At 41.6% G+C, this 25,840-nt stretch overlaps 3 protein-coding genes across 4 annotated transcripts; 2 read left to right on the forward strand and 1 right to left on the reverse strand.

Annotated features, from left to right (window-relative positions):
• Positions 1 to 5,724: 5,724 nt before the first annotated feature.
• LOC136693806 (dr1-associated corepressor) lies at positions 5,725 to 7,645 on the forward strand. Of its 2 annotated transcripts, none has more exons than XM_066666977.1 (7): positions 5,725 to 5,874; positions 5,973 to 6,045; positions 6,189 to 6,282; positions 6,370 to 6,486; positions 7,040 to 7,163; positions 7,283 to 7,341; positions 7,463 to 7,645. In XM_066666977.1, the coding sequence occupies exons 1-6, from the start codon at positions 5,833 to 5,835 to the stop codon at positions 7,322 to 7,324; spliced, it is 492 nt and encodes a 163-aa protein (XP_066523074.1). In that variant the 5' UTR covers positions 5,725 to 5,832; the 3' UTR covers positions 7,325 to 7,341; positions 7,463 to 7,645. The 2 variants fall into 2 exon arrangements, with proteins under 2 accessions (XP_066523074.1, XP_066523082.1); XM_066666985.1 differs by having other exon boundaries at positions 7,043 to 7,163.
• A 525-nt stretch (positions 7,646 to 8,170) lies between these two features.
• Positions 8,171 to 15,414, reverse strand: ahsa1b (AHA1, activator of heat shock protein ATPase homolog 1b). Its single transcript, XM_066666964.1, has 9 exons — positions 15,164 to 15,414; positions 12,150 to 12,340; positions 11,800 to 11,882; positions 11,554 to 11,671; positions 10,951 to 11,039; positions 10,682 to 10,807; positions 10,448 to 10,549; positions 9,673 to 9,724; positions 8,171 to 9,285 (listed from the first exon to the last, which is right to left on the reverse strand). Exons 1-9 carry the CDS (start codon positions 15,241 to 15,243, stop codon positions 9,113 to 9,115), a joined length of 1,014 nt encoding a protein of 337 aa, XP_066523061.1. The 5' UTR covers positions 15,244 to 15,414; the 3' UTR covers positions 8,171 to 9,112.
• Positions 15,044 to 22,824, forward strand: amy2al1 (amylase alpha 2A-like 1). Its single transcript, XM_066666955.1, has 11 exons — positions 15,044 to 15,092; positions 17,914 to 18,093; positions 19,074 to 19,220; positions 19,698 to 19,895; positions 20,134 to 20,364; positions 20,671 to 20,804; positions 20,926 to 21,048; positions 21,156 to 21,255; positions 22,023 to 22,144; positions 22,277 to 22,402; positions 22,489 to 22,824. Exons 2-11 carry the CDS (start codon positions 17,926 to 17,928, stop codon positions 22,676 to 22,678), a joined length of 1,539 nt encoding a protein of 512 aa, XP_066523052.1. The 5' UTR covers positions 15,044 to 15,092; positions 17,914 to 17,925; the 3' UTR covers positions 22,679 to 22,824.
• The last annotated feature ends 3,016 nt before the right edge of the window (positions 22,825 to 25,840 follow it).

A 25,840-nucleotide genomic window follows, 5' to 3' on the forward strand; every position in this document is an offset into this window, starting at 1 on the left:
TCTCTCTCTCTCTCTCTCTCTCTCTCTCTCTTTCTCTCTCTCTCTCTCTCACAGACACAGACTCAGCGCCTCTCTTTTCCCTCTCTCTCTTTCTCTCCTCCCTCCCTCTCTCTCTCTCTCTCTCTTACTCACTCAGTCTCACTTACTCACTCACTCACTGAAAAACACACACACCGTCACACAATCTCTCTACACACACACGCACACACACACACACACTTGTTTCTGTGAATTGTAGGGACACCCTTTCATTTCATGGACCCTATCGGCTACTAAACTTACCCCTTTCTCTAACCTTGACCTTAACCTTACACGTAACCTTAACTACTTCCATAATACTAGCGTAAGTATAACTCTAAACATAACCTTTACACTGACCTTAATCTTAAACTAATCCTCACAGTAACCCTCACTCTAAACTTAACACGTCTTCATCTTAAACCGCAGGATATGACTAATATCACAAGGCCCCAAAACAGCAGTGAAGTCCCCACGACGTCAGTGTGTAAACTAGCTGTAGTCCCCACAACGTCAAATATACCTGCAGCAGACACATACACAAGCCTCACACACACCGCACTCTCTCTCAGTCACACATGCTGTATTCATCCGCCCTCGCCGGAGCACGCAGGACTAGCAGACCGCAGCGGGCAGCATTGTGTCCATCCGCCAGACAGATTTCACTCACAACTGGAGAGTCATTACCACAGACAGGAAAAGTAGTCCCTCCATTCAAGTAAAGTCTACTCGCTCAGCTCTGCACACTCTGGAGAAGGGGTCTTTTCCGCAGCTGTGAAGCTGCCCACACGGAGGGACTGGATCACGGGGAGATTATTAACCCTTCACTGACCGAGACTGGACCTGCAGCAGTCCTGTGATCCTTATCACAGCCTGAGAAATGACTCCTCACAACTAAAACCATATTATAGTCTGTTTTAATTGTGCTCCAATTGTTTTGTCATACTCTGTTTATTTGTGCTATAGTCTGTTTAATAGTTTTAAATGTGTATATTAATTTTAAATGTGTATTATTTATTTATATTTGTGTTTTCGTCTGTATCAAACATGTTTTATTGTGTTGGAGTTGTTTTAACTTGATGTATCTGTGTTTTCACATGTTGTGTATTGATCTGTTTTAGCTGTATATCAGCTGTAAAGCTTGCATTGACACATACGCAGAAACAGTAAGATAAAAAGACAATATCAGGAATAAATACGTAGTTAAGAACCATGTCCATAAATATTTATACACCACTCCCACAGGGTACACACTCCACTGCAACAGTGTGTCAGTTACACACACACACACACACACATAGCACATAAGCCTAAGGTCGTCATGAGCAATGTCAATCAGTGAAATGTGTAACTAAAAATGTTTTGCTAGATTTTTCATGTTGTATGTGACTTTACCCACTTTGCTATTAAGCAGCTAACTGGATATTTAAGCAAGAGTAGTAGAGCAACACTAAGTAAGATTGGGTATTTTTGCTCCTGGGCTCCCCCTACAGTTGAAGAGTATAATTCACTTTTACAGTACTGTCCTGAAACGAAAGGGGGAGGTTGGGGGAAAGGGATGTGATTCCCTACCCTCCTCCAAAGTGCAGTTTCTGCAGTACTGAGCCCAGAGCAGCAACAATAGAGGCTCTATTCTCCCTGTTACAGCTCAGTGGAGCAGCACAGTGATTTTGGGGTAAACAAAATTCTACGTATTGTTGCTTCAACCAAGCATGCTTTAATAAGTCCTACTGTAAAACCTGAAAGTCCAAACCCATGTGAATAATAAACCTGTGACTGAGCGAGGCAACGGCTGAGACAGAGTGGCCCAACAAGTCTTCCAAAAAGAACCCACTCTTATTCACAGCATGAGACTTACTCAGTTATAACTGCTCAACTGTTCATTACCACACACACCTGCTAAACCAAGCCTCCACCCTCCTTTCTGTTGTGAGTAAAAGCTGCCCCAGGGGGTTTACGGGTATCTGTCTTCATAAGTCATGACTCCAGAGATTACTCGAGCACTGTGATCCCAGCATTAAGATCAGGAACGTAGCTGCGCGCTTTATGTTTCTGTTCCATCTGTGAAATGTTCAAGTCTACCCCCCCAAATCTAGTGTTTAGTCTAGTTAGTGTTGTGTGTGTGTGTGTGTGTGGTGTTTTGTCTTGTAAGTGTTTGTGTGTGGTGTTTAGTCTTATTAGACTTTTGTGTGTGTGTGTGTGTGTGTGTATGTGCTGTTTAGTGTTGTTAGTATGTGTGTGTGTGTGTGTGATGTTTAGTCTTGTAAGTGTGTGTGGTGTTTAGTGTTGTTAGTATGTGTTTGTGTGTGTGTGTGTGTGTGTGTGGTGTTTAGTGTTGTTAGTATGTGTTTGTGTGTGTGTGTGTGGTGTTTAGTCTTGTAAGTGTGTGTGGTGTTTAGTGTTGTTAGTATGTGTGTGTGTGTGTGTGTGTGTGGTGTTTAGTGTTGTTAGTATGTGTTTGTGTGTGTGTGTGTGTGGTGATTAGTGTTGTTAGTATGTGTGTGTGTGGTGTTTAGTCTTGTAAGTGTGTGTGGTGTTTAGTGTTGTTAGTATGTGTTTGTGTGTGTGTGTGTGTGTGTTGTTAGTATGTGTGTGTGTGTTTAGTCTTGTAAGTGTGTGTGTGTGTGTGTGTGTGTGTGTGTGTGGTGTTTAGTGTTGTTAGTATGTGTTTGTGTGTGTGTGTGTGTTGTTAGTATGTGTTTGTGTGTGTGTGTGTGTGGTGTTTAGTGTTGTTAGTATGTGTTTGTGTGTGTGTGTGTGTGGTGTTTAGTGTTGTTAGTATGTGTTTGTGTGTGTGTGTGTGGTGTTTAGTGTTGTTAGTATGTGTGTGTGTGTTTGTGTGTGTGGTGTTTAGTGTTGTTAGTATGTGTTTGTGTGTGTGTGGTGTTTAGTCTTGTTAGTATATGTTTGTGTGTGTGTATGTGTGTGTGTGTGTGTGTGTGTGTGTGTGTGGTGTTTAGTGTTGTTAGTATGTGTTTGTGTGTGTGTGTGTGTGTGTGTGTGTGGTGTTTAGTGTTGTTAGTATGTGTGTATGTGTGTGCTTGTGTGTGTGTGTATGGTGTTTAGTCTTGTTAGTATATGTTTGTGTGTGTGTGTGTGTGTGTGGTGTTTAGCCTTATTAGTGTTGTGTGTATATGTGTGTGTGTGTGTGTGTGTGTGTGTGTGTGTGGTGTTTAGTGTTGTTAGTGTTTGTGTATGTAGTGGTGTTTAGTCTTGTTAGTGTGTGTGTGTGTGTGTGTGTGTGTGTTTGGTTTTGTCCGTACGTATTAGAATGTGTATCCTGAGTGTATAAGCGGTGATGCCCGGCAGCTGAACATTTCCATCTTTAAACCTGCAGTTTTCCAAACAGAGTCTAGAAACACGGATTCAGACAGACAGGGTTTCATACCTCACACGCCTAAGGAACCAATCCCAGCAACTCAGGGTGGGGCTTTCCAGTTGCATGCAAGTGTCACAGAGTGGGTTGAGTTAGAGGTGGAGACTAATTGCATAATCATAGATCTGCGGGTTCTGAAAGAGGTGTAGGGTCACAACAAAGACACTGTAAATCTGAACAGAGGTGTTTCTAATTCACTTTTGTTCAATCTTCTTTTGTTGAAAAGTGGCATTTCCATGTTGCTCCGCTAGACTGCGCAGTACTGTCTGTTTCTGTCCGAGTCATTATTTAGAGGATAATGCTCTCTGATTAATGGGACGCTGTGGTTATTGTGCCCCCTGGTGGTGATCAAAACAAAGTCATTAAACCATATGCCTCGATCTGCTTTATCCACGTTGACGTCTCTCTCTCTCTCTCTCTCTCTCTGTACTCTCTATCTGTTCTCTCTCTCTCTCTCTCTCTCTCTGTACTCTCTATCTGTTCTCTCTCTCTGTACTCTCTTTCTGCTCTCTCTCTCTCTCTCTCTCTCTCTCTCTCTCTGTACTCTCTATCTGTTCTCTCTCTCTCTCTGTACTCTCTATCTGTTCTCTCTCTCTGTACTCTCTTTCTGCTCTCTCTCTCTCTCTCTCTCTCTCTCTCTCTCTCTGTACTCTCTATCTGTTCTCTCTCTCTGTACTCTCTTTCTGCTCTCTCTCTCTCTCTCTCTCTCTCTCTCTGTACTCTCTATCTGTTCTCTCTCTGTACTCTCTTTCTGCTCTCTCTCTGTACTTTCTTTCTGCTCTCTCTCTCTCTCTCTCTCTCTCTCTCTCTCTCTCTCTCTCACAGAGAGAGATATTGTCATGGACCTTGTCATAATGTGCTACTTTACAGCTCTACACAGGCTCAGACCCATAATGTTCTTCAGTTTCAGTTTTACTTTATAAATCTGTTATTCTCTGGTGCATTACACGATCTTGGTTTACTGTTATTATTTGTTTGTGTGTTCCATAATTTTACACTGCAAATTAAATGTATAAACTATAAGACCATTTCTTATCACCGTAATAATATAATAATTTTTTAATAAGGCGATTTAAGCCACGCGTATCTCCTGTTTCTGCAGGCGACATTTTCTGATCCACTACTTGTAGTTTATGAGAGAATCATAGGTACTGTACGCATAAAAGTACACTATGGTCGCACATTTCCAAAAAGGTAGCACAACTCGTCAGAACACCCCCCCCCCCCCCCCACACACACACACACACACACACCTTTCCCCTCTGTTTAAAATGAACAGGTTGACTGAGAACATTAAAAAAAAAGCCCAGACTTTAAACACTTTTGAATCCAAACTAAAAACTTTCCTCTCTGAGCAGCTAACAGCTCAATTTTAAACACAGTTACATCTTTATTCTGTAACTGCACTTAACTTCTTGCATTCTTCTAGGCTTTATGTTCTTTCTAATGTATTGTCTTTTCTGTTATTGTACTGTTTTTCATTCTCAGTATCTCTGAAAAGCCTCTCTGAGGTGCTAGAGCTATTTTAAGTTGTAATTTTTAATCGTGTCTTCTAAGTTATTTCAATATTTATATATATTTCAAATGCTTTCATGTTTTTAGTTTTTATTCCTAATTTATTGCTGTTTACTGTTGATTCTGTTAAGTGCTTTGAATTACCTTTGTGTGTAAAGGGTATGAGTTAATTGTCTTGCCTTATTCTTCAATGGTGAATTGTTTTAAAGAGAATAGTCCACTAACTGAGATCCATCCAGCAGTGGACAACGTGGACAATATCCTGTGGGCAGCGTCCTGTGTCACTGATGAAGGACGACCTTACATTGACAAGGTGGACCAACGAGGGAGGAGTGTCTCAGAGTGGACAGTGAGCGGACACAGGGTTTAAAAACTCCAGCAGCACTGCTGTGTCTGATCCACTCGCACCAGCACAACACACACACTGTAGCATTGAAGACGCACCACCACCCAAATCATACCAGCTCTGAAAGGAGGCTAAGAAAGTATGTAGAACAACAGCAGGACTACAGACTGTGAGTGAAAAACTACAAAGGACCGCTATTTGTTCAGTGGGGAAGTTGCTGTTTGGAAAAACTGCAGCGGTTACACTGCCACCAAGCGACGAATGAGTGAAACTGAACGGAGCGCTCAGACTCAGAGGGAAATACTTTAAACTTTGAACTTTTATCTTTCACTTTTAAATTATTTGATATATATAAGTTTTGAAAATAAAAAAAGCTTGGGTTTTTTAAATATGTTAATACAGTTTGACGCGGCCTACGTCACTGGGAGGGGGCGTTCCCTTCCTAAGATCTCACTTTCTCAGCGTTCTTCATTTCAGCGCCTGGCTCCTGTGAAAAAGGTAAACAAATGGAACGGGGAACAGCGAGCTGTCAGGAAGCCCAGCATGTAACCCGAGGACGGGCTTGCACAGAGCCGACATGCCCGGACAGAAACGCAAATACAACGTTCGCTTTCCACCTGTGAGTAGTCCACGAGGTTTGTGAGTAATTTGAAGGTTCTTTGGAGGGGTCTCTGGAGGATGTTTGTAGCCTCACCTTCCCATTCCAATCTCACCCAGGGTCGCATTAAGAAGATCATGCAGAAAGACACAGAGGTAGGGAGAATGGCCACCGCTGTCCCGGTCATCATATGTATCCTTTAAGATCACAGTCAGGTTCTGGCTCTGGTTGTGGTCCAGTAACATCAGCAGGGTTCATTAATGTGCACCAGAGTGCTGAGGCTTTGCTGTTGACCCTGTCCCTGTTTTTAGCTGCATTCCTTTATTCACACTAAGCCAAAGCTTTGGAAATGTTCTTGATCTCCTTCCTCACCAAGACCAGCTCTATCACGCAGTCCAAGCACAGCCGGGTCATGTCCATCAACCACATGTGAGTAGGCTACCAACACGGGGCAGGCGCGCTCCTACCTGAAGGTATGAGGTGAGTAACTCTGTCTCCACCGTCCCGACTCTGTAGGAAACAGTGCATCGAGACCGAGAAGCTGTTTGACTTTCTGAAGGACCTTGCAGAACAGGCCTGTGGTGCAGCAACATCTAAAGAAGACAAAGCCAAGGGGAAGTGTCCGGGGCACAGGTACCGGCACATCACCTCCGACTCAAACCATACACATCACTTTCACTCCACATCCGCCAAGTTTCAGAGTTCAGGATGAGTAGCTCCACCTGCTGCTTTGCTGGACACGGATCTGACCCGTTTCTGACCGAGACATGCATGCTGGACCAGATCTGATGTTTGTGGCCCTCAGATGCAGAGTGGGAGCGGTGCACTCATGAAATTGTACATTTAGCGCTTGCATTTTACATGTTACAGTTCCTCTCTGCTGTTTACCGTACTGTACCTCCTTTAGTTATTATACCATCATCTCTGTACACATCTTTTCATACCCTTTCCTATCTGTATATATTTGTAGCTTTATTTGCCTTTGTTTTCTTGTCACGTGAGCAGTCATCACAGCATTTCACTGACAGTTGTAGTATGTGACAAATCATCTATGCTTTGAATTGTAAACAGACTGCTTAAATTTCATGAAATGTTTTGTGAAAAATGCGACAGACATTGTATTTTCTGAATCAGAGATGCTTCATTCATGGTTTGTGGTCCCTGCTCTGAACTCTTTCCCTTCCAGAAGAAAGTGGAACACGTCTCTCAAACCCAAATCACCTGAGAGAGAGGAGCTGCCCAAGAGGACCACCACCACCACCACCTCCACCACCAACACCGAGCCGATCATCCACAGCGACTCGTCCAGTGTAGGAGACCCTTCATCTCGTTCATTACCAACAAACCTGTTCCTCTGAGGTGGAGCTGTGAAGGATAATGAGCGGGTTTATGATGTGGTGAACTACTGTGTGTTCTCTGTCTTTATCAGGAGTCGGAGCTTGTCATCTGTTTGGAGACGCAGTCACCTTGAGAAAGGCTGCTGGAATAGTGAGTCTCCTTTATTCGTTCGTTCACTCATAGAGCACGAGCTCGAGATGTATGAGGTGTTCTTCGTGTGTGACCATGCTGGTGACGTACTGACCCCTGCATTCCCGTATTCTTGTTTCAGATTGTAGCTCCTCCACGGACCGAAAACCACAGCAGTTTTAATGAAGACCCAACAAAAGCTTTTCTTTTAATATTTCCCACTTTTAATTTCTACATTTGATTTTGGAACGGAGGCAGAATTCAGACGTGGAGAAAACCAAGGTAAAATACTGCCCCGATAGTTTGGACTCGTTTGATGTTGAAACAGAGAGCGCTGAGTACTGAGTCAGTGAGTGTTAACGTGCAGGAGGACAGTGTTGAGTTTTAGGTCCATTACTGAAAAGGACTTTATGTTTATTCTGAGGGAGATATTTCCTGTATTGTATTTTTTTCTGTTGGATTCATAGCTGCTGTCGAACATTTTTAAGCAGTGGGTTAAACACATACGTCGGATTTTTCATACAGTATTTTCCATTGATCTCCTCATAGCAATGATCAAAGATTATAGATGCAGAGTCAGGGGAACAGCGGAGGTGTTTTATAGCTGCACATGTCCTGTGATGTTTTAAAATGCCCTGCGATGATATGTGGACGTTGGACGACTTTGAAAACTTGCAGTTCCTGCTCTTAATGAACATTAATGATTATCCACATGAAGTCACTGAAACAGAGGGTGGATCTACCTCGGAGCACAAGGATTCCTCACTGAGGACCATGGAAAAAGAAGTGAATGGAATGTCTCGGGAGATGATGCAAGGGCAAGTTTATTTTAAGAAAGTGAAAGAAACAGTTTCACTTGTTTACAAATTGTGATGCTGAGGTACAATAAATGAAATCAGATTTCTATAAACCTAGAGTGTGTGGTCCTTTCCTGAATCTGATGTTTATCAGTGATTATCCCTACTTCTCCTGTGCATCGATGAGCAAGATATGTCTTGAGGAGTTACAGATCATTTGAAAGGTCTCAAGAGAGCCGCCTGTACACAAGGAACATAAACAAACAAGAGCAATGGGGGAAATTAATACAGTACTCGACAAGTAATAAAGAGAAGTCGTGTGAAGCTCAGGATGTTTGTACTTTTTGCTTTAAAAAAGGAGGACTGTGCGTCTCTCAAGCTTGTCTCCCCTCCAGAGAACGGCAGCAGAATATCATAATTATTAAGACAATACCACATCATGTTTGCAAAAACATACAGAACTAAAGCCAGCTTTCCTCCGAACGACGTAGTCTTCTCATTCAAATCTGAGAGGTTATTTTAGTGGTCTAACAGTTCATCATCTCCTATTCCCCCCTGAAATCCATAGTTCTTGGTCACATTACTCTGAGGAGAAGGAAAGCCGTAACCCATTCAAAAATATGTCCAAAGTAACCAAGGCACCATTCGTCCCTGAACCTGGCCAGGAGAGAGTGCGCTCAGTGGAGAAATAACCATGCTACAATAAAAATTTAATTTATTACACACATTCAGACATCACAATAATAAACGACTCCAGCTTCTCCTTGGACCCTGTCTGGAATTCATATCTTCCATTCTTATCTCTCGTGTTCTTCTCTGATGTTTGGATATTTTTTTAACCTCAAAATCAGAAAAGAACGTGAAGATGGAGCAATGTCTGGTTTTGAACGGAGCCACTTTTTCCCGCTCCGTGTCGGAGATGTGTGCGTAAAAAGAAGAAGAAAGAAAAAAAAAAAAAAAAAAAAACTGCCAAAAGCAACAAAGCAGCAGTAGGTTCAGCAGAGTCGTGCACCGTAGCCAAACGTCTGTTTGATGGCCTGGCAGTAGTACCGCTGCCAGCCCTCTCGCGTGCGGTCCTCCTCACTCTCGGGCACAGCCCGACAGTCCACCTTCAGCTCCGTCTCGTTGCCTTTGTCTGTGAACGTCAGGGTCACCGTGGCGTAGTGCTCTGCATCCCCACGCACCGAGAAACAGCAGAGAAAGAAAAGGGTTAGCGGCCCAACAAACAACATCCATGCTCTTTTTTACTCAAACTGCACACAATCTTGCTTTGCACTAAAACCAGTAAATCATCGCTGTCCAAAAAAACCCATAAATCTCCTAAAATTAACTTTATGGGAAAAGGAAAACTTGTTAAATATTCAATGGAAGTCAATGTACAAATATTCAAATCCAAGTCATTTCGGGGCATTTCTATTGGTCCATTCATTATGAAATTCTCACACAGTGTGAAGGACAGCTGCCATGTTCAAATGATGTAGTAAACAAGAATGGAGATCCGTGTTTTACTTTGGAGCGCGATGAAATGTCCCTGAACACATTTTTTGTCACTCACCAGTCGGCCATGTCTTGAACCTCCATTTCATGACTATCTTCTCCTCAGGAACCTGTGGAACACGTCATCAACACGTTCAGTCAAGGCTTTCATTCTGTAGTCATTTTCATTCGTAAATGACCACTCTATGCTGCTCTATAAAGGAAGTGTTCATAAATGACCGCCCTTTGCTGCTCTATAAAGGAAGTGTTCATAAATGACCGCTCTGTGCTGCTCTATAAAGGAAGTGTTCCTAAATTACCACTCTGAGCTGCTCTATAAAGGAAGTGTTTGTAAATGACCGCCCTGTGCTGCTCTATAAAGGAAGTGTTCCTAAATGACCGCTTTGTGCTGCTCTATAAAGGAAGTGTTCCTAAATGACCGCCCTTTGCTGCTCTATAAAGGAAGTGTTCATAAATGACCGCTCTGTGCTGCTCTATAAAGGAAGTGTTCCTAAATTACCACTCTGAGCTGCTCTATAAAGGAAGTGTTTGTAAATGACCGCCCTGTGCTGCTCTATAAAGGAAGTGTTCCTAAATGACCGCTTTGTGCTGCTCTATAAAGGAAGTGTTCCTAAATGGCCGCTCTGTGTTGCTTTAAAAGGGAATGGTAATTATAAAAGGGAAAGTCTACACTTTAGGGTCAAACATTAGCAAATAAGACACCTGCCTTTAATTTACTTTGATTTCCAAACCTCTTTGTGTTCAGAGTTGTTAGAAATGCATTAACATTGGTCGTGTTCCTCACACTTTTCTGGACCTGCCCTTATTTAGACTAAAAACAGAAGACATCTCACCAGCTCCTGGAACTCTCCAAACACGTTCCCGTCCAGCAGCCGGAACTTGCCTCCTTTTTCTGGCTCAACGACAGCAGCACTGTGTGTAAACGCCTGCACCATCTGCTCGGATGAAGACACAGTCACACACACGGTTTTGAGGAGACAGACTTCTTCAGCACAAAGAAAAGACAACCTTTAGCAAACAGTGAGCATCATCTCTTTCTAGGAGCTACAGGATGAGACCAGACTGACCTCTTGTTTGAGGAAGACCCTGTAGAGATCCTCCGGCGACGTAAGGAACGTGTCCTTCAGCGAGAACTTGCAGGTTGGGATCCTGACCCCTGTGGAAGGGGGTGCAGCTGTACTGCTGGAGCCAATCTGAACACGTGGATTACACAAGCCTTGGTTAGAAATCTACACACATTACATTTTGACCAGGATTTAATTTTTTATTTCTATATCCGGTATTTGTGTCTTATTCAAAGGGTCTAAACAGGAAGGCTGCGGATGCTGACGCTCACCTGGGTGTTGTCCATTTTTACTTTTGCCTGGGGTGTCTGCTGTTTGGTCACACCGTTGGCTGTAGGTAAGATCATGCCCTGTGTGAACTCTGCAGCAGAACACAGCGAGGGTTAACATGGGTAGGTACAAATAACACAAGCTGGTCTTTCAGTGTTAAGGTAATCCAGGTTAAATTCTTTAAACTGAGATTGAAATGTCCTGCATTTCTCTAACCCTGGGTTTTATATCCACTACAGACTTCACTCTGTCCCCACACTCTACACAATATCCACTCACATATTTTTTAAATAAATACTGCATTTATATCTGTATTTTTTCTTTCATGTACACTCAAATTATTTTGCCAATTTTTATAGCTCCACTTTTAAAATGTAGTTGTACTAAAAAGTATATTTTTGTAACATGTAAATTACTCCTCCGCGATCGATCAATCAATCTATCTAGAAATGTATTTATCTGACACAGTCATTCATTCTGGCTTCAGCTACTGCCCTCTACTGGTCCGACCCTGCGACTACAGTCCTGTCCTGATGTCATTACTACGACAGCTGTGGTCCTGGCAAATCTGGTTCTCACGGGTTTTCGCAGAGAATGGGTCTTACCTGTTTTGAGAAACCCCACATAGCTGCCCAGCGCCTCACGGACTTTTCTGGACCCTTCCTTCTTCATGAGCTGAAACAGTGGTGTTTCAGACTCATCTTTACAAAGGCTCACACTGATCTGTGCACCACAGTGAAACAAAACACAAAATGAGTACACACTGCGCTGGGAAAAACGGACCGAATCCTGCACTGACACTGACTTCGTATATATTTCAAATAAAATAAAGACTGAGGACAATAACTTACATCTAGATCCTCCATTTCGTTTTCATCTGAGAGGTTTGGAACTTCAATATTTCCTTTGTATTTGATTCCTGATGTTGATGTCCCTGTATTAAAAAAAACCACACAGTTAAAGCAACAGACTTTTGATATACAGAGCTTATATAAACACCCTAATTCTTCTCATTGGCAACTAGGGGCTTTAAACAGATAACAGTGTTTCCACAAGAACAGCAGACAGTGTTTAAAATACAGTAGAGACTTGCAAACAACACCGACCATATAACATTCTCCTCACAAAACGAAAACAGTGCTGTTCAAGACTTTTTCTGCAATTTCATAACACATCTTTCTGTCCAATACCTCTTTCTCACCTTTCCATTTGGCCTTCAAGTTCCACTCGTAGAAGAAGATGAGCTTCCCTTTACGGTTGTTAATGGAAGCCTCACCTTCCAACTTTGTGACCTCTGTGATCTCACATTTGCCTTCATCGTTTTCTACGCTTATCCCCACCAGCAGCTCCTTCAGCTTCTCTGAAGACCAGTTTGTGGCGTCCCTCTCTGTCCTGCACAAGAACCAGACAATAATATTTAGGATTTTACACCAAAACACCAACTAATACATGAGAGGTGTTCAATCATTTCTCAGTGTAGATGTGAAGTAAAATGTGTATGATATGTATTATATTTTTATTTTACTATTTAATCACCTTAAACTTTATACATTAATTGGATCCGCAACCCCAATTATTATAACCCCATTGTGTAAAACATAAATCAAAACAGAAAACGATGATTTGCAAATCCTTTATTCAGTTGAATACACAACAAATACAAGATATTTAAAGTTCAAAAGGATAAAATTTATTGTTTTTTTTGTGCAAAAAAAACAAAACAAAAAAAACAATGTTTACCCATTTGAACATTAAATATCTTGACTTTGTAGCGTATTCAGTTAAATAAAGGTTGAAAAGAATTTGTAAATCATCGTATTCTGATTTAATTTATGTTTTAAACAACGTCCCAGTTGTAACAATTAGCTTGAAAGACGATCATTTATGGCTCTCATCAGAAAATCTTTTTTATCTCTGAGATGTTTCTTCAGATTGTGGAGCAGGTAAAAACCCCTCAGGCCTGAGTTGGGGGCTGAGACTAATGTCCTGGAGTTCACTGTCTCACACACAGTGCCAGGCTCCAGTTTCCTCAACACACCTGTGTTACTCAGAATGGTTCAGTTTTCACAGAAATTCAACAAAACTAATGATGGGAATGAGCTGATTATTCCCTCAAGTGTAACCGCCTTGAACCGTTATAACACCCCCTGCAGGATCAGGTGATTATATCCACACCCAGGACTTACTGAACAGAAGAGAAACAGTTTTCTGCAGTCAATAAATGGTGTATTTTAAAATCAGTAAATAAAACTATACTTTCCTAATGCTGTTTTTACACATCATAAATAAAGCATTTACATTTACATTTATGCATTTGGCAGATGCTTTTATCCAAAGCGACTTACAAAAGAGAGCATCACTGGAGCAAGAGAGCATCACTAAAGCATCACTGGTACATGGAGAGAAGAACATCCAGATATTGTTTGTGTTGCTGCCAAAGTAATAACAGTCATTGAGGTATCGCAAAATAAAAAAAGAGAGAGAATGGGGGGGTTAAAGCATGCCGTCTGTTCCAAAATCAGAGACCGCCTTTCATTTGCTGAGATTTCCAGCTGAAATGCTCGCTGAGTAAAAGCTTAAGGACCACCAAAGATGTCAGATTACCAAACCTAAAGCGTTCATCTGTGAGACAGAAATCAACTTAGTGTTGTGGGTCTGATCAGAGAGTAGCTGTCTCAGGGGAATGAGCTGACCACCACAGAGTCAAGCCCTCAAAGGGCTCAGAATGTGTGTGGATGTGGAAGACTTCATCGAACACATTTCTGTTAACTGTTTCCTGAAATTTGTGTGATACATCTAGGAGCACTGTGTAGTTCTACAATAACAGACTGCAGTCCAGTTGTTTCTCTGTATACTTTGTTTATCACCCTTTCCCCCTGTTCTTCAGCGCTCAGGACCCCCACAGAGCAGGTGTGATGTGGTGGTGGATCACTCTCAGCGCTGCAGTGACACTGACGTGGTGGTGGTGTGTTAGTGTGTGTTGTGCTGGTGCGAGTGGATCAGACACAGCAGTGCTGCTGGAGTTTTTAAAACTCTCAATGTCACTGCTGCACTGAGAACAGTCCACCGACCAAAAAAATCCAGCTGACAACGTCCTGTGTCACTGATGAAGGACTAGAGGATGACCGACACACACTGTGCAGCGAAAGATGAGCTACTCTCTCTGACTTTACATCTACAAGGTGGACTAACGAGGGAGGAGTGTCTCACAAAGTGGACACAGGGTTTAAAAACTCCAGCAGCACTGCTGTGTCTGATCCACTCGCACCAGCACAACACACACTAACACACCACCACCACGTCAGTGTCACTGCAGCGCTGAGAATGATCCACCACCACATCACACCTGCTCTGTGGGGGTCCTGAGCACTGAAGAACAGGGTGAATAGAGGCTTACAAAGTATACAGAGCAACAGTTAGGGCCCATTTCAACACAAATAAAATGTTGAAACCCAAGTCTGTTTCACTGTAAACATCCAGAAAGGGCCTGGAGACGTCTTACTTTAATCTCCAACACCAGCCCGTTGCCGGTGTGATATTTATCGCCTCTGCGCATGCTCAGATCCACATTTTTTTAAATGTTTTCATGGTTTTTTAAATAATAATTGTTCTTCTCGGGTGTATAATAAATTTTAGCTTACGGTTATTATATAATTGATTTTTCCAAAACTGTACATGAGGAGTCTAAGAGAAAATATGCATTTAAAAAGATGTATTACCGTAATTATATTTACCCTTATGTTGAGCTGTACACATACCCTGCTTATACTTCTGTTAGCAGTATTTTCTTCAATAATACGCTACCTATTATATTATTTTGGTAGTTTTTTTTTCAAATGTAACGACAATAACCGGTACCGGACCGAGCCACGGTTCAGCTCCACGGAGCAGTAATCGTCTTCTCAAGATTCTAAAAAGAAATCTCGTCCTTCCACCTTAAATGGGAAGTACTAGAATGTAACTCCTCTGCCATTTAAGGTGGAACGGAAACCGTGAACAGGGAGCTGAGAATAAGGAGCAGACTTTAACCTCTGGGGCGCTTAGACTTCACACACTTAAAATCTGCAGACGGACTAAGTCTCCCCGGGATGGGACGGGACAGTACAGCATTGGAGACACCAGGCAGAGGATCTGCTGCGAGTCGGTAAAGCACGCTGCCTCTCTCTCTCTGTATCTAAGATGGCTATCGGTGACCAGGGACAACACGCCACTCACCAGTGCCAGTTGTTGACGTTTGTAGCGTCCGCTCTCTCCTCCACGATCCACCGAGGGTCTCCTTCTCCCCACTTCGCCATGGTTCAGTCTGTCACTCTGTCAGTCCGGAGGCTGTTTACCGGGTGATCAGCCGGTGAATATGCGGCTCTCTCCGTCTCCCTCTCTCTCGCGGCGCGTGTAGCAACTTCTGGAAGCGTCTCGACGGCTCACGGTAGGCGGTGGAGACTCGACTCCAAAAGAATTGGTTCATTGAATCAGAGTCGGCCGAGAGTCAGTGTCGACACATGGACAACGGCTATATCTGAAACACAAGGAAGCAGCCTTGATACCTTGCTGTCTCAGGACAGTGCCTTAGAAAGCAGCGTTTTGAAATTAAGGTGTTTGTATTAGAAGCAGGCTTTAAACGCATAAATATTTCAACACGTTACCAGACTGAGTCACTTGTTGGAGCTGAAAACAGGCAGTGTTAATAAAATCATTAATTTCAGACACAACACGACACCTTCTTTCCTCAGACTACTGCCTTAGATAGTATTCTCGTCTTTTGCAACACATCCCATTTCTGTGTCTGAAACGGTGTCCAAAAACCTATAGAACAATTTTCAGTGCACTCCAACAGTCCCACAATGCACCTAAAAACGTAGGCCGTGTCTGAAACAGAAAACAGCAACCTTGCTTTGCTGTCTGACAAATCAGTGCCCCAAGGCAGTATTTGAAAAGTCGCATTAGAGACTAGATTTAAATGTTAGCAGGATATGGGCACAGCTACAGTGCTCCCCACAAGAATTCCAACTTTGAATATTTTGGAGCTGAAAGCAGGCAGCTTTTATACAAGCATTCATTTCAGAGACGACTTGGTGCCTTCCTCCCTCAGAATATTGCATCAATTCTGCTAATTTCATACACAGCTGGAGCGTACAACCCATATACGCTAGTGGATTATGAATATCCATAATCCACTGGGTTGTTCTGTAAAATCTCACATGGGATTGTGTCCATTTACTATCCTCCTGAATTCATTATCTGTAACTGCTTATCCAATTCAGGGTTGCGGTGGGTCCAGAGCCTACGTGGAATCATTGGGCGTGAGGCGGGGATACACCCTGGAGGGGGCGTCAGTCCTTCACAGGGCAACACAGACACACACACACTTTTGAGTTGACAATCCACATACCAATGTGTGTTTTTGGACTGTGGGAGGAAACCGGAGCACCCAGAGGAAACCCACGCAGACAACACACCAACTCCTCACAGACAGTCACCCAGAGTGGGAATCAAACCCACAACCTCCAGGTCCCTGGAGCTGTGTGACATTACCTGCAGCGCCACCGTGCCGCCTCCTCCTGAACTAAGTTCCCTAAAAAGTGCATTGAATAGTGAACCATTTAGAACAAATCATCGGTTGTTGTCAGTGTAATGGACATAGCGTATGCAGCCAAAATCACACATTTCCAAATTGTTTAATGAAATGTGTTATAAATCTGATGTTGTCAATTTTATGTTCAAGAAAGAATGTTTTAAAGTAAAGACAAACATAGTTTTGTGGCTCTTTGTCTCACTGGTACATGCTTAGCATTACGCTAGCAACCACCTGAACTAACTTGACCTATAAACCACCTGGGATACCTTATAACAACCACCTAGAAACACCTAATACAAATCTGAAACATTTGTTTTGGTCTGAGGCCAGCATGGTAGCATTATAGGTGGTGTTGCTGTCAAACAACTCCAGGGTTCTGGGGTTGTGGGTTGCATAGTGCAGTTTCTGCAGTGCTGAGCCCAGAGTAGCAGCAGAGGCTTTTTTTTCTCTATTACAGCTCAGTGCATCATTACAATTTTGAAGCTGTAATCTTAGAGTATACTACCTAGTGCTGCTTTAAGTTCACACACACACACACATTGAAGACAAAAACGTGTTTTTATGCAATGTCTGCCATTATAATGGAGAAATTAATTTTATTTTCAGTCACACACCTGTAATTATAAGAATGCAGAGCTAGGACTCCAGCTAAGGCTGTGGATTTATCGATGGGTAAAATGAAGTGGGGCCGAAGAGTCGACTCTATTGTTTCGAGCGGCAGGAGTCGGGGCTCAGAGTCGACTCCTGAAACTCCGGTGTCCTACGTCACTGCTCACTGCGCGCGCACCCGCTTTAAGTGTCCGTAGAAATTACTGGAAACGGAATCGGGTGTTACACGAATAAATGTTCCGTCTTTGCAGCGCAGCGGCCACAATGTTGGGTCCGTTCTGAGAACCTAAACTTTAGACCTTAAACTTACAGAAATAACGTTCTGAAAACATTCCAAAAACGTATAATATAGTAATGATTTTAGTTAATCAAACATGAATCATGTGTAGAATCCCTTACTTTGGCACCCTTATCTTTGTTTCTTAGTTTTTTCAGTGAGATGAAATACATTTTGGCCCCACATTCTTAATTTAGTGAATAAATGTTGTTTAAACACTATTCATTAAACATAATATTGGAATATATAACCAAAGGGATGTAAACAATCAAGTCTTTAAAGAAAAAGAACAATTAATAAAAGTCATTCAAAATGAGTAACAGCCCAAAAGTCATATGTCTGGAATTTCATTGGCTGCAAAATCATCACATTATTCTGTGCTGAACCTTGGACTCTGGGATATATTCATCTGTATTTATTTTTCTGGGTTAGTGTCAGTGCCTGCAGTGTTCCAGTGCTGTCTGCGGTACAATTTCCTTTTCCCATTTATCCTTTTTTAAACAGAGAGTGGTCTAAATGAAGCTTCTGGTTTTGGCAGGACTGCTAGCCCTGAGCTTTGGTCGGCACGATCCTCACATGAAACATGGCAGAACGTCCATTGTCCATCTTTTTGAGTGGCGCTGGGCAGATATTGCTATAGAATGTGAGAGGTACTTGGCACCAAAAGGCTTCGGAGGAATTCAGGTTGGTACCTATGGAGTTTGGTTAGAATATACATCTGAGATGCTTGTTCAAGTAAACCCAATATTTTAATTAAATGAAAATGCAGAATTACAGTTTTAAAACCTTTACTTGAGTTAAAGTACAAAGTTACTTTAACTGTAATTGTAGTTTTTTTATTTTTAAATGAGGTATGATCTCTATAAATTGATATAGAGTATCAGATGAGAAAGAAGAAGGCAGTGGATATAGGAAACATTGGTTAGTTTGCTATAGATTGGATTTTCATCCACATTCCTCAATATCTAGACCAGCCTCCACATAGAGAAGTTCAGAGGTTATACTATTGATTTTTCAAATTAGGATTTTAAAATGTAATGATAAACTGTGACTGGTTTGTTGGGAAATGGTTTATTTACAGAGGAACATATTGAATGACTCAGTTTTCCTCACAGAGGTGGTGAAATAACAGATAGTCCCCACCTCCCTACTGATAAGCATCATGCTACTGTCCAACCCCCACATCTCAACAAACATCCATCCGCCTTCTCCTCAAATGTGTATTTTGTTATTATATAATACATGTTGTGTATATATATATATATATATATATATATATATATATATATATATATATATATATGAATCTGCTGCCCTTTACATTATGCATTGTCATGATTAAGGGGCCAATAGGAATGCTCAAAAGGGTCTTGGGATACAATCTTTTAAAAGTTACATTAAAACTTTTTTTTAAAATAACCTTTTGCCGTCTGTAGAGTCAGTACTGTGAAGATACATGTTATTTCTCTTTGGACAGCATAACAATGTGTGATAATGTGTGATCAGATTAATCATGCTGAGAGTGTTAAAAATGTGGTGGGAATTTGTGGCAACATATAATATACTAATATAATTTGTGATAAACCAAGACATTAGATCAAAGCACACACTTTGTAATGATAGATAACAGTGTTTTTGTTTATGAATGGTTTATTTTTTTGTAGATCTCCCCTCCCAGTGAGAGCATTGTGATAACCAATCCTTGGCATCCGTGGTGGCAGAGGTACCAACCAATCAGCTACAACCTTTGCTCCAGGTCTGGCACGGAGGAGGAGTTGAAGGATATGATCACCCGCTGCAACAATGTCTCAGTAAACACACATCTTGGCATTACAGAGCAGAGAGAACTGATTTTACACATATGAAGTCTGGTATATCACCATTCGGTGTGTGTGGTCCCCTGTGCGATAACCATTCTCACTTCTCCATATGAATGGTTACACTATGTATGTTTTTAGGATAAAATTATAAAAGTGGGTTTAAGAACTAAGGAGAAAACAGCATGTGTGTGTCACCGTGACTCACCGTGTAAAGACTGAAACAGGCTTTTCAAAAGTCAGATTAAATAAGAGTTTTCATACGTCAACCTTTTATTGATATAATACTCAAAAGACATGTCTTTCTCTTAGAAACATCAGAGTGCTCTTTAAACAACCTCTTCCCACACACTCACAGTCACCACACATTTGTGAAAGTGGTCTGAAGCACAACCCATGCCACAAAATGTTCTTCCACATGTTGTGTGCAATTACAAATTTCCCCCAGAGATGTCTCTCTTGTGTTGTTAGGTAAACATCTATGTGGACGTGGTCATTAATCATATGTGTGGAGCAGCTGCTGGAGAAGGCAATCACTCAGACTGTGGCACATACTTCAATGCCCAAAAGAAGGACTTCCCTTCTGTCCCCTACTCTTCCTGGGACTTCAATGATGGCAAGTGTAAAACTGTCAGTGGTGAAATTGAGAACTACCATGATATTTTTCAGGTACGACATCTAAGACCAATATTTTTTTTTTCTTAGATAATTGTTTAAAATGATTAATCGTTACTGTCGGAATGAAGCGCTGTGTCTCCACAATCATTACTTTCTTAACATTAAATTGAATTTAAAAAACACTTACTCATTACACATCACAAGTCAGAGTTTTTCCACAAAATGTAAACAGAAGCTGGTGTTTTCAGATGCACAGCTGGAGATACAAAGTTTTTTCTCTTTTCTGAAGGTAAGAGACTGTCAGCTGGTGAGTCTCCTGGACCTTGCCATGGAGAGTAACTATGTGAGGGGAAAAGTGGCTGAATACATGAACAAGCTGATTGACATGGGTGTTGCTGGATTCAGAGTGGATGCTTGCAAGCACATGTGGCCCGGTGACCTCATCGCAATTTATGACAGACTGCACAACCTCAACACCACTTGGTTCTCAAATGGTTCTAAGCCATTCATTTACCAAGAGGTAATGTGTACCAGCGGCGTCTCTGGTGTGAAAGGCTTGGTGCGGCACAGTAAACTCTGTATGGGCAGTGGTGAATCTACACACAAGGTTTCTGACACTGTTTTGGTGCTGTGTGTTTAAGGAGACTTTACGGAAGAAATGAAAGAGTGAATGTGAATGAAACAGAATAATTAACTAGTTTAAAAATGTTTTTTTTTTTTGTTTTCTGTGTGAGCCAAGTGATGAACAGACACCCCTACAGCATAAGGAAATTAAGCTCAGCGCTCTCAATGGATCAGTGTTGAAAAATAATTTGTTTTCTTTCAGGTTATTGACCTGGGTGGGGAGCCCATCCAAGCCAGTGAGTACACTGGTCTCGGGAGAGTGACTGAGTTTAAGTACAGCTCCAAACTGGGCACTGTCATGCGCAAGTGGGAGAAAGAGAAGCTGTGCTACCTGAAGTACGTAGAACCTTTTTTTTAAAGGAAAGGATGATGGAACTTCTTCGATCTGCTCCATGTGCTTTGTTAGAAACAAAGAGCCACTGATAATAAATGCGAGGGTCACTTCTGTGCGTTTCAGAAACTGGGGAGAGGGCTGGGCTTTTAAGCCGTCTGATAAAGCTGTGGTGTTTGTAGACAATCATGACAACCAAAGAGGCCATGGAGCTGGAGGAGCTGCCGTCCTCACTTTCTGGGATGCCAGGTATAATTCTGCTTTTCGTCCAGACCACTACAGAACAGTGAGTGTTCCTACATTCCCAGCCAGTAGAGCTTGCTTTGTATTACTGGGATGCTTTATGTTCTTCACAGGCTTTATAAGATGGCTATGGGCTTCATGCTCGCTCATCCCTACGGTGTGACCAGAGTGATGTCCAGCTACCGTTGGGACAGACGATTTGAGAATGGAAAGGTAAATAGGCTTACAATAGATACAGTATCTGCACGCAAAAAATACAGCTATTTTTACCTTTTATTGGTCATTTAAGTGTTTAATTGTATTGTTATTTTATTTTATACGAAACTAAGACGTGCTGTTCATCATGCGTTTGTTTGTAGTAATGCCCACTCTGGTCAGTAGGAGGAGCACTACCACAGTGAGGATGGGCTCAGTGTTTCCTTTGCTGTGGCTCTTTATCCAAAGTTAACTTGACTTAGAATGTGCTTTTTGTAAAGTGAATGTAGATGAGTGCAAATCATTATCAGTCAATTCCCTGTCCTAAATTGCTCTGCGAACATTACTGAGGTTTTCTGAAGAATGATCATGATGAAAATCCACTTCTACAGTGCTGTTTTAGACCCAGAGGGTGCTTTAAATAATTTGGGAAATTAGGGAGTTACCTCCATGTCCTCCAACGTGCAGCATCCACTTGGACGATGTGCAAGCATCCACTCTGGTCCCAGCTGTTAGGTCGAGAGGAGACGAGACGGAGAGATCGAGCTGATTTATATAAAGTTGGGGATGATTATGAGGCCAGAAGTGAGCGCTGTGACAGATTTAGCTGAACATCAGGCAGCACCCACAGTTCTTTAATGAGCTCAGAGGGTTAATGACAGTGCTGTTTATTCAGTAAAATATCCCCATCACTGCACTCAGGCACTGGAATCCACACACAACACAAGGACATCGCACCCTGTTGGTAATGTTTGCACTGCTAATATCAGTATTTTACATTGTAGGACCAGAATGACTGGATGGGCCCACCAAGCCATGGCAATGGATCCACCAAATCTGTGCCCATCAACCCAGACTCCACCTGCGGAGATGGGTGGGTGTGTGAACACAGGTGGCGCCAGATCAGGTCAGTTCGTTATTCAGCACCTATGGGGTTCCACACCTAGAAATACAGTAATACATAATATTTAGTTTGAACATTTGGCATCAGTTACTGGAAAATTTGATGATGAATCTCTTCCATATTGTAACCCTGCAGGAATATGGTGATATTCCGAAATGTCGTGCATGGACAGCCTTTCTCCAACTGGTGGGACAATGGCAATAATCAGATCGCTTTCAGTCGTGGCAACCGGGGATTCATTGTAATCAACAACAATGACGGGTGCGTTTATCCAGATTGTTTTCTGAATTCTCAGCCAAGTTATCCCATTATATATCAGGCTGTTCTAACTGCAGATGCATTTCCAGGACCCTGGATGAGACTCTGGACACTGGGCTTCCTGAGGGCACTTACTGCGATGTGATCTCTGGGGATAAACATTGTGCTGGATGCTCAGGGAAGCAGCTTCACGTGGACAGAGAAGGAAAAGCCCACTTCTACATAAGCGGCGAAGACGAGGACCCATTCATCGCCATTCACATAGATGCTAAACTGTAGATGCGTCATCAGCAAATAAAAACACTTTTAATTATATTCTGACAATGTTTCCTCAGAAGTCTTGTTTACAACAAGAATGGGCAAATATTCCACTCGCATTCCTCTGTCCCAGCAATTTTGGAACATGTTGCAGAACTCAATTCATATTTAACAAACATTTAACAACATTTGTCAGTGAAAATGCTTTTTGTCCTTTTGTGTTGTTAAATAAAAGTTGTGTTGTTAAAAAATAAGGTGCTCTGGTTTCCTCCCAAGCTCCAAAACCACACGTTGGTGGGTCGACTGGAGACTCAAAATTGTCTGTAAGTGTGAGTGAATGTGTGAGTGTGTGCTGCCTTGTGAAGGACTGGCGCCCAGCGATTCTGGGTAGGCTCCAGACCCACCGCAGCCCTGAACTGGATAAGGGTTACAGGCAATGAATGAATGAATGAATGAACACAGCCCTGAATACATCAGTTCTGTGCCACATGACCAAAAAATCTGATTTGGGTCTCTTTAATCCTGGTAACGTGAACACAGCGTTTGTTTGTGTAAGTCTGAGTTTGAATAAAGCCTTCCCAGGTATCCAAATGACTCTGGCACGGTTGTGGTGCTGCCACACTATGTCCTCATTCTTTTTCCTTTCTAGTGACCATGGACGTGACTAACATAACCTCCTCGCCAAACTCCCCCTTCCGTATGAAACCGACAGGCTCCCTCTCCTGGTGGTGTACAGCTTCGTCATCGTGGTGGGTCCACCTGCCAATATGGTCCCAGTCTACCTGACGTTCCCAGAACCTGTTGGGGATTTACTTGCTGTGGTTGTCGGTGTTAAGCGATAAATTCCTTCAATGTAACCACAAAAAGCACTTGAGTTTTACATTATAGTGTTATTCCTCCAGTATGAATCACTATAAATCCACTCCATTTGTCTGTCAGCTTTACAGCGTGGTTCTTCTATGGGGTCACATTATCAGGACTTATTTACCTAAAAATCAAAAGGCGGGACCTTCCTCGCACATACACAGTAAGAGGTGACCTACAAAAATAAATATATTTATTGTCTTACTTATTGAAATGACTTACATTATTACTAGTTTACAATCTTAGAGAACGAATGTGAATTATGTGTATATGTGAATGCTACTGTTTTTTATGACTCTCTCAGGTTCCCATACTCGTCCCTATCCTGGTTCTTCTGTCTTCCTTGTTCTGGCACCTATCATTGACAACCCTCAGATTGAGTATCTATACGTGACTCTCTTTATCCTCAGTGGACTTCTAATTTATGTTCCATTTATTCACTACAAATTGTTCCCAGGCCTGCTGGACAAACTCACAGTCTTCCTGCAGCTCTTCCTGGAGGTGGCGCCAGCTGATAAAAAACTGTAAAGTTGTATTGTCTGTTGGGTTGGGGGACAATTACTTTTCCGGTGCTTTCTCCTTTAAGAGCATATCTCACTAATCCATTAACATTGTATTGATAATCAACGATAAATTGATCAAATTTAATACGTTTGATTTTCTAGTAAATATATTGGGTCATTTGGTTGTTGGTACTCGTCAATATGTGATTTTCTACATTTGCAAAATTTTAATTGTGTTTGCATTAGTAGCTGTTGAATTCTTTTTAAATTTTTGACAATACATGTCTAATTTTTTAAAAAAGTGACAACATTAGTAAATGTGCATAAAAAGATCCAGATATTTGTCAATATTTACAGAACCACTCTATGTTTTTAGTCTTTTTTCTACTAAGAAACAGCACAGTAAATATACATTTATTTGTGTGTGGTCTTAGACTTTGTATGCTTTTGTCATTTGAAGGCAGTGCTGTAATCAAAACTGCTTTAATCTGCCTCCAAAAAAGAGGCATTGTTGAGTCTTATTCATTTAGGGGGGAAAAAAGAGACCAAAGCAGAGACTGCATCATTGTCATTATACTCTGTATGAACATGGTTGACTTTATGGCTGAATCACAGCTACGGTTTACACAGACATTTCTTTAGAAGGCAGTGGTAAATTATTACAACATATTAAATCTGGGATTTTTGCCTGGTCTTTGTGGTCTTGGGAAAGAAATATGAGGACATACTTGTCCAAAAGTTTGTCCTCTGGCTGGGTTAGTACAGTATGTTTCCTTTCTCATAAACCCAGTGAATCTTTCAAGCAAACCTGATTAGATGTTTTTGTACAAGAGTAATCAGATAGAGGGTTACTTTAGACTAAACATTAAAAGGTTCCAGACACATGGGGCCTAATATATTAATTAATCAAGTCATTCAAGGGGCGGCACGGTGGCGCAGTCACACAGCTCCAGGGGCCTCCGGGTGCTCTGGTTTCTATGGAACGCCGTTGGTCTCTAAACGTGTTGGATTCTCCGTGTTAACACGTAGCATATAATTTCGCGTTAACACGCTAAGGTGTTAACGCGTTATGAACGTGTTAACACGTTAAGTTTGTGTATTTCGTGAACCGTGCTGCTTTACTGCCACCTACTGGTGTATGGCGTTATTCCTGAAACAACATAAAGCCTTAACAAATAACGGAAACATTCCAGTGTTTAATGTTCTTAACAATGTTTTTTATGAGATTTTGTATAAACATTATACATATATAAATACGGTTAAAAGCGCGCGCGCACACACACACACACACACACACACACACACACACACACACACACACATATATATAAACCCCTCACTTCAACCACCACTGAATTTACTGCTGAAAAATGCCCTTTTTTAATTCAGATTTTTTGTTCAATTTCATTTTGAAGTAGATTTAACCTCTCTTAATGTATATATAGAAGTAGATACACATAATTAAATAAAACATGAGTAAATTAATGTATCTTTAACCATATTATACATATTTACAGAAAGTGGAGGATCTGGAAAGTTCATTCCACTATGGGTTTGTGTTGACACTGTATTGTTCAGCAGTATGTTATTAAAAGAATGCACATAATTTATCATTGTGAATGAATTATGCCTCAGTATGTGTCACACACATAGTGTGAGAGAATAGTGATGTTTGTTTGATATAAAATTATGAAAAGCTTTAGAGCGTGTTATGAATGAACTTATATAATAATATGCATGTTTACAAATTTTAAAGTATTAAACACCAGAGTTTTTTTATTGTGAAAAATAATCTTCCAGTTGTTGTGGGGATCAG

This window comes from Hoplias malabaricus, chromosome 1 (assembly GCF_029633855.1).
Source record: "Hoplias malabaricus isolate fHopMal1 chromosome 1, fHopMal1.hap1, whole genome shotgun sequence".
NCBI classification, from domain to species: Eukaryota; Metazoa; Chordata; class Actinopteri; order Characiformes; family Erythrinidae; genus Hoplias; species Hoplias malabaricus.